At 32.0% G+C, this 17,187-nt stretch overlaps 1 protein-coding gene across 1 annotated transcript; it reads right to left on the reverse strand.

The window, feature by feature from the left end:
* Positions 1–4,905: 4,905 nt before the first annotated feature.
* On the reverse strand, positions 4,906–11,268 carry LOC132740264 (uncharacterized). The gene is made up of 5 exons (XM_060728128.1): positions 11,093–11,268; positions 10,310–10,533; positions 8,662–8,749; positions 7,846–7,993; positions 4,906–7,520 (listed from the first exon to the last, which is right to left on the reverse strand). The coding sequence occupies exons 1-5, from the start codon at positions 11,139–11,141 to the stop codon at positions 6,587–6,589; spliced, it is 1,443 nt and encodes a 480-aa protein (XP_060584111.1). The 5' UTR covers positions 11,142–11,268; the 3' UTR covers positions 4,906–6,586.
* Between the last annotated feature and the right edge of the window lie 5,919 nt (positions 11,269–17,187).

Here is a 17,187-nt window from a genome sequence, read left to right on the forward strand (position 1 = left end):
GGAGTGGGGAATTTTCGTAACAACATGGATGGAACGACACTAACGTGTCATATTGGAGGTTCAATGATGACCACTGTAAGAACACGTCAGCGGTTGCTTCTAAATTCAAAATTTCACTATTATTGAAATATTATAGTTGAAATTTTGAATTCTGCTTAAGCCGGTGATTGGGACATGGACGGTAACTTTCCAGTACTGTCCATGAACAGGCTCAGTCAAACCGAATATGCAACATTTTCAAATTTGTCGTTCTTCTGCGTTCTCAAGAGATTTCGTTTTTCTTTTCTTTTTTTTCTTTTTTATAATACCTTGTTATTGAAATTAATTGACTACATAGATTGGTGTTCAATTAAGAAAGTGATTTCTAGGTTTGATATTGGTCAAATATTTTACAACAGTTGACGTTGCTTACGAATCAATATATTGTTGAATTAGTTTATTGTTAATTACCATGTGTCTGTGGCATGTACCCTTCGTCAGAAAGTTTCCTAATATCGACATTTATACAGTTATAGCAAACGAAATATTTTTCACATGTATCAATAAGTCTTCTAACTTGCACTTTCCAGTACCGTCCATGAACAGGCTCAATCAAACCGAGCCTGCAACATTTTCAATTTTGCCGTGTTGGGCTTTCTTTAGGGATTCTGTATTTATCTATTTTCTAAGATTTCTAATATATTTGAAATTATTTTAGACAGTATAAATGTTAAATGAGGATATGAGGTACATTTAATATTACAATGGAATGTCCTTTTTAAATGATCATCATTTGTGTCGCTGAAAATGGCACAAGTTTCATTTACAAACGAAATAAATAATGATTACATAGTGCAAATAGAAAATGCGGATTCAATCTGAAAAGACTTGATCGAACAATAGTTTAATCTCAATAACTTCCGAGAGCTCGCTATGTTCTGTTGAAGATTTAAATACTAACTACCGAGAGCTTGCTATGTTCTGTTGAAGATTTAAACACGTGTCTTTGTTCAAACAATTATGTTGACATTGGTAAAAGTGTAAACTAATCATATCATTGGCATTAATATAAAACACTTGTTTCAAATCAATTCATCAATTCAGTTCCCAGGAACTTCACCATGTTCTTAAATATCATTAATTGTTTATGTGGCTGTTTTATTGAATAAAGCTTATGTATTAAAAGCATAATAAAACACGCCAATCTGAAAGCGTAATAACGTTAACTTAACAAATTCAAATATTTCACAATAAAAGATTACGAATATAATAAAACAATATTCATTTGAATATAATGACAGTTGAGTCTAATAAATCTAATCAAATCTAATTATCCTTTTCTAGTCGTTTGTGTTATCATTGCAATAACAATACGTGGATGTAAAAATAAAGCATGTTTAGTTTTTTTACACTTGATCAAAAAGACACAACATCATATCTTTATTAAAACATAATTTCAAACAATACGTAAAAATACAGGCCATATTTTGAAATTTACTGGAATATGGTAATTTTTATAATTGCTAGTATTGACCAGTATAGCAGATTGTTGTATAAGAACTACAACAAAATGGTTTGGAGGTGGAAATGAGAGAAATGGAGAAATAACAGCGGTGAAAGTTCAAGTTAAATTTGAAACTGTTGCGCTCACAAACAACTATATGATATTAGCGTTTGTAAGTGTATGTTACATCATCAACTGCCTTTTCACATATGCAATTTTTACATATCAAAAGCAAAATTATCGAACATGGGAAGATTAAATCAGTCGAAAGCTATTCCCATCAATGTATAAAAATACTAAACGACAGCAAGCATAACAATAATATAATTCATAAGAAATAGACCAAGGAATTTTAGATAAAAATTGTGACTTCTTTTGGTCAATCTTTTAGCAAACAACATTCTTACTCCTATTTTTTGTCTTTGTATAAATTCATTAAGACCTCGATATTTTCTTCATGATAAGTTCCTTTAATCTTGTTATTTTAATCTTTAAAAAAAGCAAATAAACGTATGCTCATTTTCAGATTTCATGACTATACACGTCATTAACACAGTCAACATTGTACGTGAGTAACAAAAAATTGAAATAAAAAAATGAATCTTGTGAAAAAGCTACTAAGAAAACAGTCTACTTGAATCGTCCTTTACAACATATTACGATACAGCGATGAGGGCTAAATTTACTTGAGTTTAAGACTATCTTCAATCTTGTATAAAAAAAGTTGTTAAACAACATTTTCATACCATTTTTGTTGTCAAATAAGGTAAGCATCTTAACTTTAAAAATACTTTTAAAGGAACTCCACTGAGGTTTATAAGAGTAAAAACATAAAATTTTAATTTCTCACATAGATCAACATTAGCACTTAAAACAGAATTACAAATAAAATATAACCAAGAAATATACAAGACATACATTAAAAATCATATGTTTGTGCTATGCTCAGTCCGATTTGAGTGAAAAGCGTTTAAACGCTTTTCAATTTTTTGGTTATTTTTCACTATTTTAACAATTATTCTGGAAAAACGGAGCGAGCGAATGATCTGGTATTTTGCACATAAGTTATTAGTATAGATCTACATCAAATGAAGTATTAATCGCAAAAAATTATTTTCAGAACCGTCATGTCACAAAACCTCAGTGGAGTCCCTTTAATACAAGGACTTATATCATCATTGATTCTAAACTAAGAACAGTTTCATACTGTTAAACATTGTGTATTTATACATTATTACAGGTAGTTAATATGTCTGGCAAATGCATTTTAAATATGCTACTGTTACTGAGTCTTGGAGTTGTAATAGTCTTTTGCAGGCGTTTTCATATTAATAATTATGATTTTGCAAGATTTAAAAATAACTGATACTATATTTAAAAACATATACACATATTTGTTCTAAGTTCATTTTAAACTAAGTGCAATACGATACACTAACAATATTTTATTTTAAGAACCTCGTTATTCAAAATTGTTACTATATCAGTACGAAATTATTGCTTCATATTATCTGAAATATCAGATTTGGCATCTATTCTAAGATACCTATTTCTAGATATTTCATTTCATATATGGTATTTTATATAATTAGTCTATGGACTCAGATGGTTGTAACATGAGGCACTTATTATATCTTGAATTCTTTTTTGAGATAGCTCTCTAGATTATAACAATAAGCGACCAATAAACATCTCAAAATGCCTTGGAGATTTCATTTGTTTGAGTTTTTCCAGCAATAAAACTGTATTTATTCCAAAATATATTAAACATAGCAAATTTATTAATGAAAAAACTCATTAATATGGAAAGAGATTTTAAATAAGCACATGACATGAATGTTTTGACAAGTTATTTGTAGCAGTAGAAAAATTATAATATTTACAAATAATGTCCCGCCATATGCACCTCTTCCTGCAGTTTGGTCGGTACCCTACTAAGTTCATGTTAGGTGGTCCTGTCTGATTGGATTTAGTGTGGGTTTGCGTTCTGTGAACGTTGATCTGCCTTGTCGATTTTTTCTCATATTGCAACTCTATCAGGTTTTAGTGTAAATCTTAATACATGTTAATCCTTGATACTGTAGAACAATTACTTAAATGGGGTTCATTAGCAATATAAGAAAAAATATATAACTTTCCTTTGCGTTTAAAGAAGAGAGTACGGATAGTATATCATATCAATGGGTGCCTTCTAAAAGGGCAACAGAGTATTCCTAAACAAATGAAGTTGATAGAGCCTGAGGTTCAATTCAGAAATTTGTAGAAAATCACGCCAAAGAGACAACCAGTTACATAAAGCATTGAATTCTAATAAATCATCAGAATGGGTGTTACACATTTAGGTATAAACAATTAAGAAATACAGTAAATAAAATGAAAAAGACATGCAAAAGAAGCATTTGATAATAACCTTGAATTTTCCCTTAATGACTTAAATTCTTTAAATCTGCTTAGATATTGGCATACAATTAAAATGCTTGTTAAGGAGAACTCGTCGAATTATGGAAGAATACTACTTTTGAAATGTAATAACAAAATCTATTCAATGACAGATTTGGAAAAGCAAATACGCTTAATGATTTTTTGTTTCCATTTCAGACCTTGACGAATCTAATACTGAACTTCCAGAATTTTTCATTTAGAACACAAGCAAATCTTGGCAATTTTACTTTATGTGAACATGAAATTACAGATATTTTGGAAAATTTATTTGTAAACAAAACATCCAGGTATGACAAAATTAGTCATAAAACGTTTAAAGAAACTTATAAAACACTATAAACCATTTTCCCTTCTTTATAACCGTTCTTTGTCAAGGATAATATACCTGTCGAGTTGGAAATTAGCACATTTAATGCCTCTTTATAAAAAAGGTGACAAAATAAACCGTCAAATTACAGGCCTATTTCTCTTATTAGTTGTACTGGCAAAGTAATGGAATGTATCTTTTATTAACACATTTTAACGATCTACATATAAATGTTTTAATATTTCAAATCAGTCAGGTTTCTTACAAGATTATTCAATTGTTTTTCAACTTGTTGGAATACTATATTATCAAATTTGTGAAGTTTTAGACAAGAAAGAATCCACATATGTTGTTTTCTGTGATACATCTAAAGCGTTCGATAGAGTTTGGCATAAGGGTTCAATTTTCAAATTAATACAGACCGGAGTTTTTGTTGGCACTTTATTTTCAAATTCACGTTACTTCATGACGGTGTCCCTAAAGGCTCGGTCCTTGTGCCTTTTTATTTTTTAATTTACGTGAATGATATTGCTGATTCGCTTTAAAGTATAATACGACATTTACAGATGATAGTTCTTTAGTTGTATCTACAAACAATACCAATGCCAAGGAAGATAATCTCTATCACGATCACATGACCAATTAATGATCTAAACAATGGCTATTTAATTTTAATCCTTCTTAAATCGATTTGTAAAAGAGACCGTCCACAATTATATTTTGATAATGTTCATATAAATTGTGTAGAACACCATAAGCACCTAGCGTAATATTGAGTCAGGATAGGTCATTGAACAAACATATTTCTACTACAGTTTCTTCGGATCTAAAATTTTAGTTTTCATGAAAATGAAAAAAGAAATTCAAGTCCAAAGGAGTACGCTCAATGATATGTATATTTCATATTTACTTTCTCGTCCAGAATACGCTTTACTTTTACGTGTACCCTGTATGAGTCAGAAATTCTAGAGAAAAAAATCTATTATAATATGAAGCCGCTAGAATTGCCAGATCAGTGTCCATTTAAAAATGTTTAAAAGAAATAGGGTGGATATCTTTGGCAGACAGAAAAATAAAACACACTAGTTTAAGTATACAAAGAGAAACATAATTTATTGCCATTATATTTATCACAGTTATTTCCCCTTTAGGTAGAAAACCCAATTGAAAATCATTATAGCTTAAGAAACTATACTTGATAATGTTACTATGGCAAGAAGAACCGAAATATTTTCAAAATCAGTTATCCTATCATCAATACAGCTTTGGAATGCATTATCAACAGATATTAGAAACTCAGACTCTAGCAAACTATATAAGAAAACTGAAAGAAATATATCCCGTTGTATAAACGATGAACGTTGGGAGAAGGCGGTAGGTTTTCAAAATATCAGAAAATGTATTATTAATTTACTTATTTTTTAGCCAGTAGTTTTTTGTTTTGTTATTTCTTTTTTGTAGTTTTTTTTTTCATTTCTAATGATTTTTTTTCAAAATAATAATGACCTGTATTTAGATAAATACTAAATAAAACAATGTCAATAATTCACCACTGTTTTTATGTATTTTCATGTGTTTCTTATGTATTTTGAGTTAATAAAGGTATGTTCTGTTCTGTTCTATAACTTTTGGATAAATCCATTCGTATATTTACATTAATGTATTTATGTATAATTGTGTATTATTGTGACATTTTTTGACATGCATGTTCACAATAAAATATGATTAAAGTACAACATCTACTTGACATTTGCTGAGCTTCGGCATTATCAAACTCTACATTAGTCAGCATCAAAACAGGAAAAAGATGAAAATGAAAGATCAGGTGTACTATTGTAAGTTATATTTTTATCACATTCTTTCATTTACGGACTAAAGGAATTAACATTATTATCACATATGAGTACACTCATTAACTGAACATGATACGTATTTACCATACGTTGCTGCTGGAATGTGTTTTATTGATATAACTGTGAACTAATCATTTAAGGATATAATGAAAGTGATAATTAAACACCTGTTCATAATTAATTTTGTTCCCAGTGTTATCGACATGCTGATATTACAGCCGATGAATTCTCATTGAAGTCTCTATTAAATCAACAATATAAGTGGTTGTTCTTAGAAAGTTCTTAGAAGTTCGATTTTATTGCATTTAAATCATACCAGACTTGCATTAAGATTGCAAGATTGCAACTTTAATTTTTTTAGTATATTTAATGAATCTATACATTAGGCCCTATGTTTGTTAAGTATGTTAGTTTTGAATCAATACATTTTATTAGCTAAAATTATTCAATGGAGTCTCATAATCGGATGATTTTTCACTGCGGTTATGCACGTGACTATGATCATGTGATATGATCAGATGATCCTATTAGTACCGGCTGCTCGTAACTATCTCTTCGTTGCATTCGTTTGCTTGATGGTTCTTTGAGTGTATCCAACGATTCAGTTTGAATCGTAATTGGTGCTTCATAGTCGTCTCTTGGCTTTAGATTTTCGTTTGGCTGATCATTTACAGCATGATGTGTATCAGCATTTATTTTCACAGGATCCTCATAGCTGTCCTTTCTCTTCATACGACTGTTATTTGTTATATCTACACCTGTAACATTTAACTTTGGTGTTGCATCATCAATTACCGCAGTTTCATACTGGCTACTGTTATTGCTGGTATCTAATTTAGTTTCCACATCATCAGCTTTTGCTTGCGATAACTCTTTCAGTATCGGTTGTTCATAACTATCGACTCGCCTAGTTGGTTTAGATAGTGTTTGAATGTGATTGTAATCATTTTCTAAATTGGAATCCACTTGTTTTTGTTTTTCGTTTAAATGTGAGTAATCAAATGATTCTCCTGAATCAAAATGAGAATAATCTTTGTCCGGATTTTGATGTGTGTTTGGGTTCATTCTGTTATAATCCCCCGACTGTTCGCTAAAATGACCATAACTGTGTAAACCTTCGAGGTCCATCACTTTGCCAGGTTCATATTTCGTCTTGTGGTTAGCTGTATCGTAACCATAGGCAGAACTTTCGTTTTTAGACTCCTCATTTAGAAAAATTGTGCTATAGTTTACACTGTCTCCACGTCTTATTTCTGTAGCATTCAAGTTGTCGGCGTTATTATGTTCGAGTGTGTTATATGTATGATGCTCTGCAACTCCATAATCGGCTGGTATTGTATTATACTCGCCATCAAAACCAGGATTGTCTTCATCTCGGTTCTTATTTGGCTGCTCGTTACATTTACTATCTTGACTTCTTTTTCTTTGACTTTGTCTGCAAAAAGAAATATATTCACGTGATAAAGAACGATTCTTTGTCAGCATGCATATCAATTGTTCTGACAATATTGATGTTTCGAAAAAAATATTAAGATATTTCGCCGTTAAAATTGTCTAAAAACTTTTCCTTCTTATTTAAAGACTTGTTTGCTTATAAAGATGGAAAAATGGTCAACTTTTTTTTCCTGCTTAAATATGGATTGTGCTCCAAACCGCCACTTAAAATATCAAATAACGACATTTTGATTACATTTGTGGTAAGTATAGAATAACAATCACGTTAAGGAGATACCTAGTGTTCCTTGTTTTAATTAGCTCACCTCCTATAAAGTACAATTCCAAATACAGCAGAAACTATAATCAATATTGCCAGAACGACTATGATAGGTACAACAACCGCGGGTGACACTCCTCCGCTTCCGGCATTATCAGGATTACTGGAAACAGGTAATGCTCCTTTCGAATCTCCTGTAAATTATTAATTTATAAAAAGGAAAACAAATTTCTTGTGATGTCTATTACCATGCTATGAAATATGTACATGAATATAATACGATATATTTTCTACATGTATATGACGAAACAATGAAAATCGAATTTGGCATTTATGCTTTGCATTGCATCTCCAATTTTCTCCAGGTTTCAAATGTCAGTTTAATTGATTCAATTTTATGTCATGCATTTTCTTTTAAGTAGGCACAATATATGTTAAGTCGCATATGAATTATAAATAATCATTAATGTTATCAAATCCTTCATCCCCAATGTCACACAAAACTGCATGACAGGGGGTATAATTTCAATACGTGTTATATCTTTTATCATGACTTATTCGTGACTAATACATTTCATTCAAACATGTTGTTCCCTGTTTTAAGCACATATATTTTGGAGATTTAACCCTTAACCTGCTGGACTAACCTTTGTCACCAGTATAGAAGCAAGCTTTCTGCTCTTCCGTGCAGTCTGACCGGGTTTCTGTTAATTCAAACTTCGGATGAAGCGTTCTAATTTCAAAGTTTGGCTAATCAAGTTAATCTATTACACAAATTCAGCATGTGAAAGGTAAATGCTGCGTATATTGACAATAAGTCAATAATAGAGAATATAATTTAGATAAAAACCTCCTGATTTACCTCCTGAACAGTTGTAAGACACCCGTACATATATATTCACAGATCTCGAGCTCTGTAACCCACCAATTTCTTTTACTACTTCTGTTGCCTGATGAGATAATGACATAATATTGTTGAAGTATATTACTGAAATATATAGAGCATATTTCTTTGACCCCTTGACCTCAAAATCATTAGGGGTCATCAACCGGTCATGAACAATCATCATACCAAGTTTGAAGTTCCTATGCCTGAGCAGGCTTAAGTTATTGATCGGAAACAGTTTTTTCCACTACAAGGAGTGACCTTGACCTTTGACCCCTTGACCTCAAAATCAATAGGGGTCATCTACTGGTCATGAACAATCATCATACCAAGTTTAAAGTTCCATGGTCTAAGGGTGCTTTAGTTATTTATCGGAAACCGTCTTTACCTCCAAGGTCAATGTGACCATAACCTTTGACCCCTGACCCAAAAGTCATTAGGGGCCATCTACTGGTCATGAACAATCAGCATACCGAGTTTGAAGTTCCTATGCCTGAGCAGGCTTAAGTTTTTGATCGGAAACAGTTTTTTCCACTACAAGGAGTGACCTTGACCTTTGACCCCTTGGCCTCAAAATCATTAGGGGTCATTTACTGGTCATGAACAATCATCATACCAAGTTTAAAGTTCCATGGTCTAAGGGTGCTTTAGTTATTTATCGGAAACCGTCTTTACCTCCAAGGTCAATGTGACCATAACCTTTGACCCCTGACCCAAAAGTCATTAGGGTCCATCTGCTGGTCATTAACAATCATCATACCATGTTTGAAGTTCCTAAGCCTAAGCGTTCTTTAGTTATAGATCGGAAACGGTTTTCCCCACAAGTTTGTTTCCGTCACTATGCACGCTAGTAGTTTACTAAAACAACGTGACGGGCTTAAATTCAAAACAGTGAAAAAAATCAAACTGATAATTTCACTGTTTCAAACAGTTTTATATTTCACTGATAATGAGGATATTTGTTTGTTTGAGTGTAAGATGAAATAAAGTGTGTAAGATGAAATAAAATTACATCTTACACAACAAACAAACCAATTTTCTTTTCTTTTTATGCTTAAAACAAGTTTCAATTAAATTTCCTTAATATAAACTTTAATATTAAAATCTGTTTTCCCCACTGGAGGCCTAATTTAGTCGAATTTCTCATAAAATACATGAAGTTTTGGGCTAAAAAATAAGTTCGACAATCAACGTTAAATGGCGATGATATTATTGATTTTATTTAAATAATATGAATGATCGCTTGTTTTAATTATAAAAACAAGCAATTCTAGTTGCAGAAAAAGTCAAACCATCCATCCTTATTTCTGTTACTTACGGCGAATTTATATTAGACATGGTTCTATGAAATGTAAGCGCCCGCCATTTTCAAAAGATGTGTATTTCACGGGAGGAAAATAATTGTGTTTTATTCAGGGGGATATAATTTGAGTTTGTTAGTCATACTTCTTTTAAGAAGAAAGAAAACTTATTTGACCACGGCCGCCCCATGATATATTTCTATAAACCACGGAAAAGCATGTAATCAAATGTGTTAGCCTGTCACTCTTTTACCAATTAAATCCTGCTTTAAAAATTAAGTTTAAGTTAAACTTTTCTTAACTTTCAACATATGATAAACTACCTTGGAGTTTGAAAACTGGCATGTCTTTTCATAGTCACATTCCTCAATCAAGTCAACATCACAAGATGACCTATAATGATAACACTGGCGTGTCTCGTTTTTGATTCGCTGAATTAATTCATCATTGCAACTAAGTGTATATGCAGGTTTCACACATTGTGGACTGCCCTTGAAACATATTGTTATTTCTTTTTCTTCTTTTTCTTCTGATTTAAAAATGAAACCTAAAAATATAACAGTTTTTTTTGCAGATTATTTGTTTAGAATCAAAACTGAAAAATAAGGATAGGACGTTCAAATATATCATTCAGATACCACGTAAGTTACATGTATTATTTTTTCACCGACAGTCATATCTATTCTAATGTGACTACTACTATTTACGTCCTGAATCAACATATTAACTGAGAATATAGACAGTATAACGGTCTATAAGCTGACATTTAGTTAGAAATACCCAAACCGTTCCTAACTCTACCTGAACATTTTCATTTTAACAAATAAAGCGGCGCCACAGGGACATTGACTTTTCAAACTAAATAGTACAAAAACTGTATAACTGATGTTTTTGCTGTATAACACTCTTACACATAACGAACTCAATATTTAAGCATCAATATTTTAATCTGAAACTGTCATCTAAAAATTTATTTAACAATTGTTCATATTCTAAGCAGACTCACGTACATTACATACATAACACAACTTTCTTTTAAGAAAGAAAAAGTGTTTTTACAGGTGTAATTTAAAAAAAAACATATTATCGTAATTGTTGTAACGTACCTGAAAGAAAAAATATTACTGTACACCAAGTTACACAGATTGAAGCCATTATCCTAAAACACTGTATATTATCCGTGTATGTACTAAAGAATGTTAGTTTAAAACTATTCGATGATTCATTAAAAACTTAATTCGAAAATATTTAAGTACTCGTATGTTAAAGGTAAAGTTTCGTGACAAAGTCTTCATGGGTGACTCCACATTGAATAGAAAAAAGTTGTAAATACCCCCATTTTACGCTAGTAGTTTCTATTTTTAAGTGTAATTTAGGTGTATACATTATCACGATATATAGATCATTTATCATACACACAATAATGAGAAACTTCTAAATACATAGTTTGCTATGTGTTAAACCCTTGCTTTATATGTTTAATCTCTTTAAAGGCCCATTATGACCCAGAAGTGCCTTTTGTTTTTATTTCTCAAAACATTTTTTTATATTTGCTAACCTCGGTTTGTTACCTGTCATATTATCCCAATAGTTACTAATTGGCCGTTTACCGAAACAATCTATTGATCAGTTATAGAGATTAATTTTTTGTATGGAAGTCAAAATACGCACCCTGGATGAACAAGTTTTGTCACGTGACCACAAATGCAAACGCCGATTTGTGATTTTGGCACACACGGACCCGATTTCAGGTAATCATTTGCAAATATCTTTTATTCCACTGCGAGCACAAAAATAAGACATAGACCGTAGGACCCGGCGTAAATTAAGCTTTAATTTTATGTGAGTAGTCATTACTAGACTTTAATAGTTTTTTAGAACACTTCGACACAAATTTTCTTTTTGCAAAGCAAACGCCGATAGCTTTTATCTTTTCTAATCTTTTTTGTTCACTGAAAACCCATGTAGAGGTAAAATAATAGAAGATATATCTTTTTACAAGCAATTCTCGTCCCTAACTTATTAATAATTCCATTGGCAAGGTTATATTCGATATAAACACATGTTTTTCCACTTAGTGTCGATTTTGCAAACGTCGTTTGATCATGAGAAATATGCAAACGTCGGTTGGTCATTTGAAATATATGCAAGCGCCCGTTGATGTCTTTTTGGACGCTGGACTATATTGTGTTTGCTTAATTAAATTTAATTTGTTTCTTATTTCAGATGGCGAAGAGGATGTCAAAACTTGCGTTGCATCGCCCAAAACGCAAACATAATTCTTACCAAGTTGGACATTTTCACACCGGCGAAGATTTTTCCCCCAAGCCATCATCACTGAAAAAGCGTAAATTTTCACCAAGAAAATCACCGTTCGCACAAACATACCGTTCACCTTTATATAAAAGTAAACGCCTCGGACGAAAACTCACGCCAAAGCCAACACCAAATTCATATAGAACGAAACGTAAACTTTCACCACTGCAGCCATCATTGAGGTCTCCACTTTATATTGCCAAACGCCTTCCTCAAAGAGTTCTTTTTGAAGGTGATGATGAACCTGAAATTGATTGGTTTCAAGAAATCAATTCACAACTTGACAATCAAGGGAACAATATAGATGAAAATGATAATACGTTAAACGAAAGTGTTCTAAACGAAGGTACACCGGATACAATTTTGCAAAGCGAACAAAAATTGTTTGAAAATGTCACGGGTTCTAAAGAACATAAAAATAGTGCGGACAATGAGATGAATATAATTGTTAGTGAGTTAAAAAAGTTAGTTGAACCTGTAGTTGAAAAACTTGCCCAGCATTCATCTGATCTCCATCTGGTGCTCGGTACATCTACAATACAATTATACAAATATGAATGAAACAATAATATATTTAAAGGATTTGAAGTAAATGACATAAGGGGTCAATGTTATTGAGAAAATTTATTGCGCCATTCCGTTAAAATGTTATTTTATGTATTGCGATTAAGCATAACACGGATGCTTCTCTCAGGGTATGGATAATTGCTCAGTAGTATCAGAAATAATGGCGCCACCGCCGGGTAAATAAACGATAGTTATGTAAGTACATATTGACATAAATATAGTAGCCATTATCTTATTAAATATCTAATTGATCAACCAAAGTGGATTAACTGTAAACATAAGTATGTACCCACATAATAAGGGTCTTCAAAACACTCAAAGCTAAGTAAATATTTTAAATTCAATATAATACCTATGCCTGGTTACAGCATCTTTTTTCGAAATGGTTACCCGCAGCAGTAATAACGACCGAGGCCTGCATGTCGTCTTTGATGGAGTGCATGTCCCCATTTGCTTTTCAGCTCTTTCCCACAAGTCTCGCAAATAAAGGTCATGGTCTAAAAAAGAAAACACAACATTATTTTATTTGGGAAAACTGAAATATTTGCAACTTGAATTAAAAAACCACCGGTTATATATATACATGTATATTTAATATGTTCAACCGGCGTTTGCATATTTTACATGTTCAAACGACGTTTGCAAATTAGACAATGCAGGGAAAAACATGGGTTTGTGTCAAATATAACTTTGCTAATGGAATTATAAATAAGTTAGGGACGAGAATGGCATTTACAAGACATATATCCTCTATTATTTTACCTCAACATGTATTTCCTTTGAAAAACATGATTGGAAAAAGTAAAACCTATCGGCGTTTGCTTTGCGAAAAAATAGTTGTGTCGAAGTGTTCTAAAAAACTACTAAAGTCTAGTAATGACAACTCACATAAAATAAAAGCTTAATTTTCGCCGGGTCCTACGGTCTATGTCTTATTTTTGTGCTCGCAGTGGAAAAAAAGATATCTGCAAAAGATTACCTGAAATCGGGTCCGTTTGTGCCAAAATCACAAATCGGCGTTTGCATTTGTGGTCACGTGACAAAACTTGTTCATCCAGGGTGATACGAGTAGTACTTTGTTTACGCTTTGCTTCTGCTTTTATGATAAATAATTTCACATTCAGCGGCTTTTGTCTTCATTTTATTAAGCATGGCAAAAGCCGTAATTAAATGTTATAAAACCTGCGTTTGCAATTCTGAAAGGAAAACGTTATTTGTTTCTGAGGTCTAATGTGCCTTTAGAAAAATAATTCTTTATCAATGTGCCAAAAAGTTACAACAATTATATATTATGTATATTTATATATTGCATTATTAAATTGTTGATACGCTAAATGTCGGAATAATTATGTACATTAATCATTACATGTTATCATGTTATTATGTACACGCCATTTGACTTCTTCATAATTGCCTGAATCTTAACAGAGTTATTCAATATTAATGTCAGTAAAAATTCAAGCAGAATGTTATCTCGTTTTGCAGAAAGTTTCAAATTTTGATATATATCATGTATCCCTTGATCGCAATAAATGAATGCATACACATTTATTTAACACTGAAACAATGTGCCTGTTAGTTTGCAGTGGGACCCAATCAAACCGAACCAGCAGCATTTTCTGATTTGCCATTTTGTACGTTCTTCAGGAATTCTGTTCTGCTTTTCTCTATTTTAATCCGGTGAAGAAAGCTGTATTGAATGTGAAATGATTTGACATACAAGAAGCAAAATATATTTTATATTATACAATAAAAGCTTCCTAAAAGCATAAGGTAAAATAATCAAAAGATCTTTTAGCAATGTGACCAATGAGAACCGTTAATAGAACATGAAAACAAATAGCCTTTTAGAAATAAGAAATGGCACAGTTTGGTTAATGATTCTTTAATCCGTGACATGTTAACAAACACCGAGAAAGAACTGTTTTATTCCCTTTAAGGTCGTCCGTATATGATGGCATGACATACAAAGGCATTATTGTCACAGGTTATGTTTCTAATACAAAACTGAGATATAACTAATGATTTCTGATGAACAGAAAAATACTTCACATTTTGTCACAACCATTATAATATCAAATGACTTCTATAAGAAACTAACAGACTTTGACCCTAAATCTTAAATTACTGGAATAAAATAAGACTATGATCCTAAATCTCTAATGGCTGAAATAAAATAAGCAACTTGTCCGCTTGGTATTGTATTCATGTATGAATAGAATCTTAAGATACAAAATAGTTCCATTCAGAGCTCGAGTCCAATTAGTAACAAGGTAATATTGCACGATAGACTTGCTAATATTTGAAAAACTTTGAATAATTGTTTATCACATCCTACACGGGACCCACTAACCTTATTTGTTGACCATACCACGCAAAATGTCACTTAGAAACAAATCTTTAAGATAGGGCACAGTCACGCTGTGATCACGTGATTATATTACTACAAATTGTACGGGCATCCTCATTGTTTGCGTGGGTGAATAGTAAGGTCAATAGCATTTTCAAAACAATACATGCTGTAACTATAGCAACATAATTTAATCCTAGGAATTCAGGTGCTGAATTAAATGTAAATATGCTTGTAGTTATAGATATGTCAGAGACAGTCATAATGTCCAATTTTTATCTTAAAATAATAATTAAAGAGAAATAACTCTAACATGAATGATTTCTGATTATATTCCTATATCTTCTCCCCTTACAGTCACTGGCTTACTCGCACCAACACAAAAATCGTATGATTGCGTAGAAAATGCCAATCTTTGACAAAATCCTACGACAGATGTATGCAAAATATTCCTTTACGCCTGCATTGCGCTGACGTGAGACGCATTCTACGATAAAGGTGAGATGTACATGTATATATCAAATATGGTAATTTTGAGTTGTGTATTCAGTAAAACCAGACCGGAAATCGCATTTTACTTCTGGGCCTGGAATTTCATAAACGGGAATTGATGGAATTTGTAAGGTTATCTTTTATTTTATGTCTGAACCACCAGCAGGCCTCTCTTTGGAAAAAGAATGAAGGGGTTGACATATCCCAGAACTCGTTTTCAAATGCTGATTTTTGAGGTAAGATTTTCTGACTTAAAGCAGATCTAGTAGCAAATTGACCAGTAATGTGTTGGCCATGGCAGTCCCAGCTCATTACACAAGTACTCACGATGACGTAGAACTATAACGTGTTTCTAAGTGACATTTTGCGTGGTATGGTCAACAAATAAGGCATGTAGACGTACGTTTTTACCTACAAAGCATAACTTCGTAGATGCAGTCAATATCTGGTAAAAAAGTAATCCCTCAGAAGCATTTAAAACAGCAAAATTACATGCAAATTGCAGACTCGGTTTGATTGAGTCTGTACATGAGGGGTTATGAAAACGTGCAATATCCCTGTTGCACTGGAGTAAGTTTGGGAATTCCTCGTCATGTATATGCCGCAGACCTGTTTTAACTGTAATGAACAAACCTTAATTCACAGTATATAAACGATTTGTACCCAAACCGGATCTTGTGAGAAGATCTCAACATCAGTTCAGTACAAACAGGCGGGGTGACCAAAAAAACTTTTTAAGACGGCTTGCATTTAATCTGAGACGGTATGTAAACATTTGAATCATATTAAGAAATATTTTTTCTTTGCTTATAGATACATTTTATATCCAGCTTCTTTAAATTGATAAATTCATAAAACACTTTGCTCTTCGCTTCGTGTTTTCTTTATGTCAACACAAGCAAAATTTATGCCTAAAATTGTTTTATTTCACTATAACTCATATCTGAATCTTAACTTTATTGTCTAAACTTGTCTTATCGCACAGACATTTGTGTGGATATCTTTGAATATTGATAAAAACACAGTAAATAATAGAGGCGAACATTCTGATAACTGTACCCGTCTTGCTAAAACAATTTTAATGATCTGTACCCTACTTGTGTTTTCACTGAACCATAACTTGCGAGTCACTTTTGATGATTTTTATTGTTTTTGTCCTATGTTCCAAATTATATCTTGCAGAATATGAAGTTATTGTGTCACAAGAGCATGACACATCTTTTAGTTCTAAACTGCACATGAATGGACCTTCATCATGTTCTCACTTTCCATGGAAATACAAGCATGAAGTAGCTGGTAATACGAATTAGAAAGAAAATTATTTTTTGAACCAACAAATCTTATCTTCATTTACCATTCATTTTTCTTTAAAAAGATATAAAGCTAAGATAAAACAGAAGTACTATAGACGTTTCTACTATTAAGTTCAACGGCATTGTTGTTAGTCTTGACGTGACCGTTATATAACGTCACATA

The sequence above is a fragment of the Ruditapes philippinarum genome, unplaced genomic scaffold (genome assembly GCF_026571515.1).
Source record: "Ruditapes philippinarum isolate M1 unplaced genomic scaffold, ASM2657151v2 ctg2454_1_1_1_1, whole genome shotgun sequence".
Taxonomy (NCBI): domain Eukaryota; kingdom Metazoa; phylum Mollusca; class Bivalvia; order Venerida; family Veneridae; genus Ruditapes; species Ruditapes philippinarum.

Coding starts and splice junctions, on each gene's coding strand:
- LOC132740264 (XM_060728128.1), bottom strand. CDS start 11,141: ATGGCTTCAATCTGTGTAACTTGGTGTACAGTAATATTTTTTCTTTCA. Junction 10,534..11,092: donor AGTAATATTTTTTCTTTCAG/GTACGTTACAAC, acceptor TTATATTTTTAG/GTTTCATTTTTAAATCAGAA. Junction 7,521..7,845: donor GGAATTGTACTTTATAGGAG/GTGAGCTAATTA, acceptor TTCTTTTTGCAG/ACAAAGTCAAAGAAAAAGAA.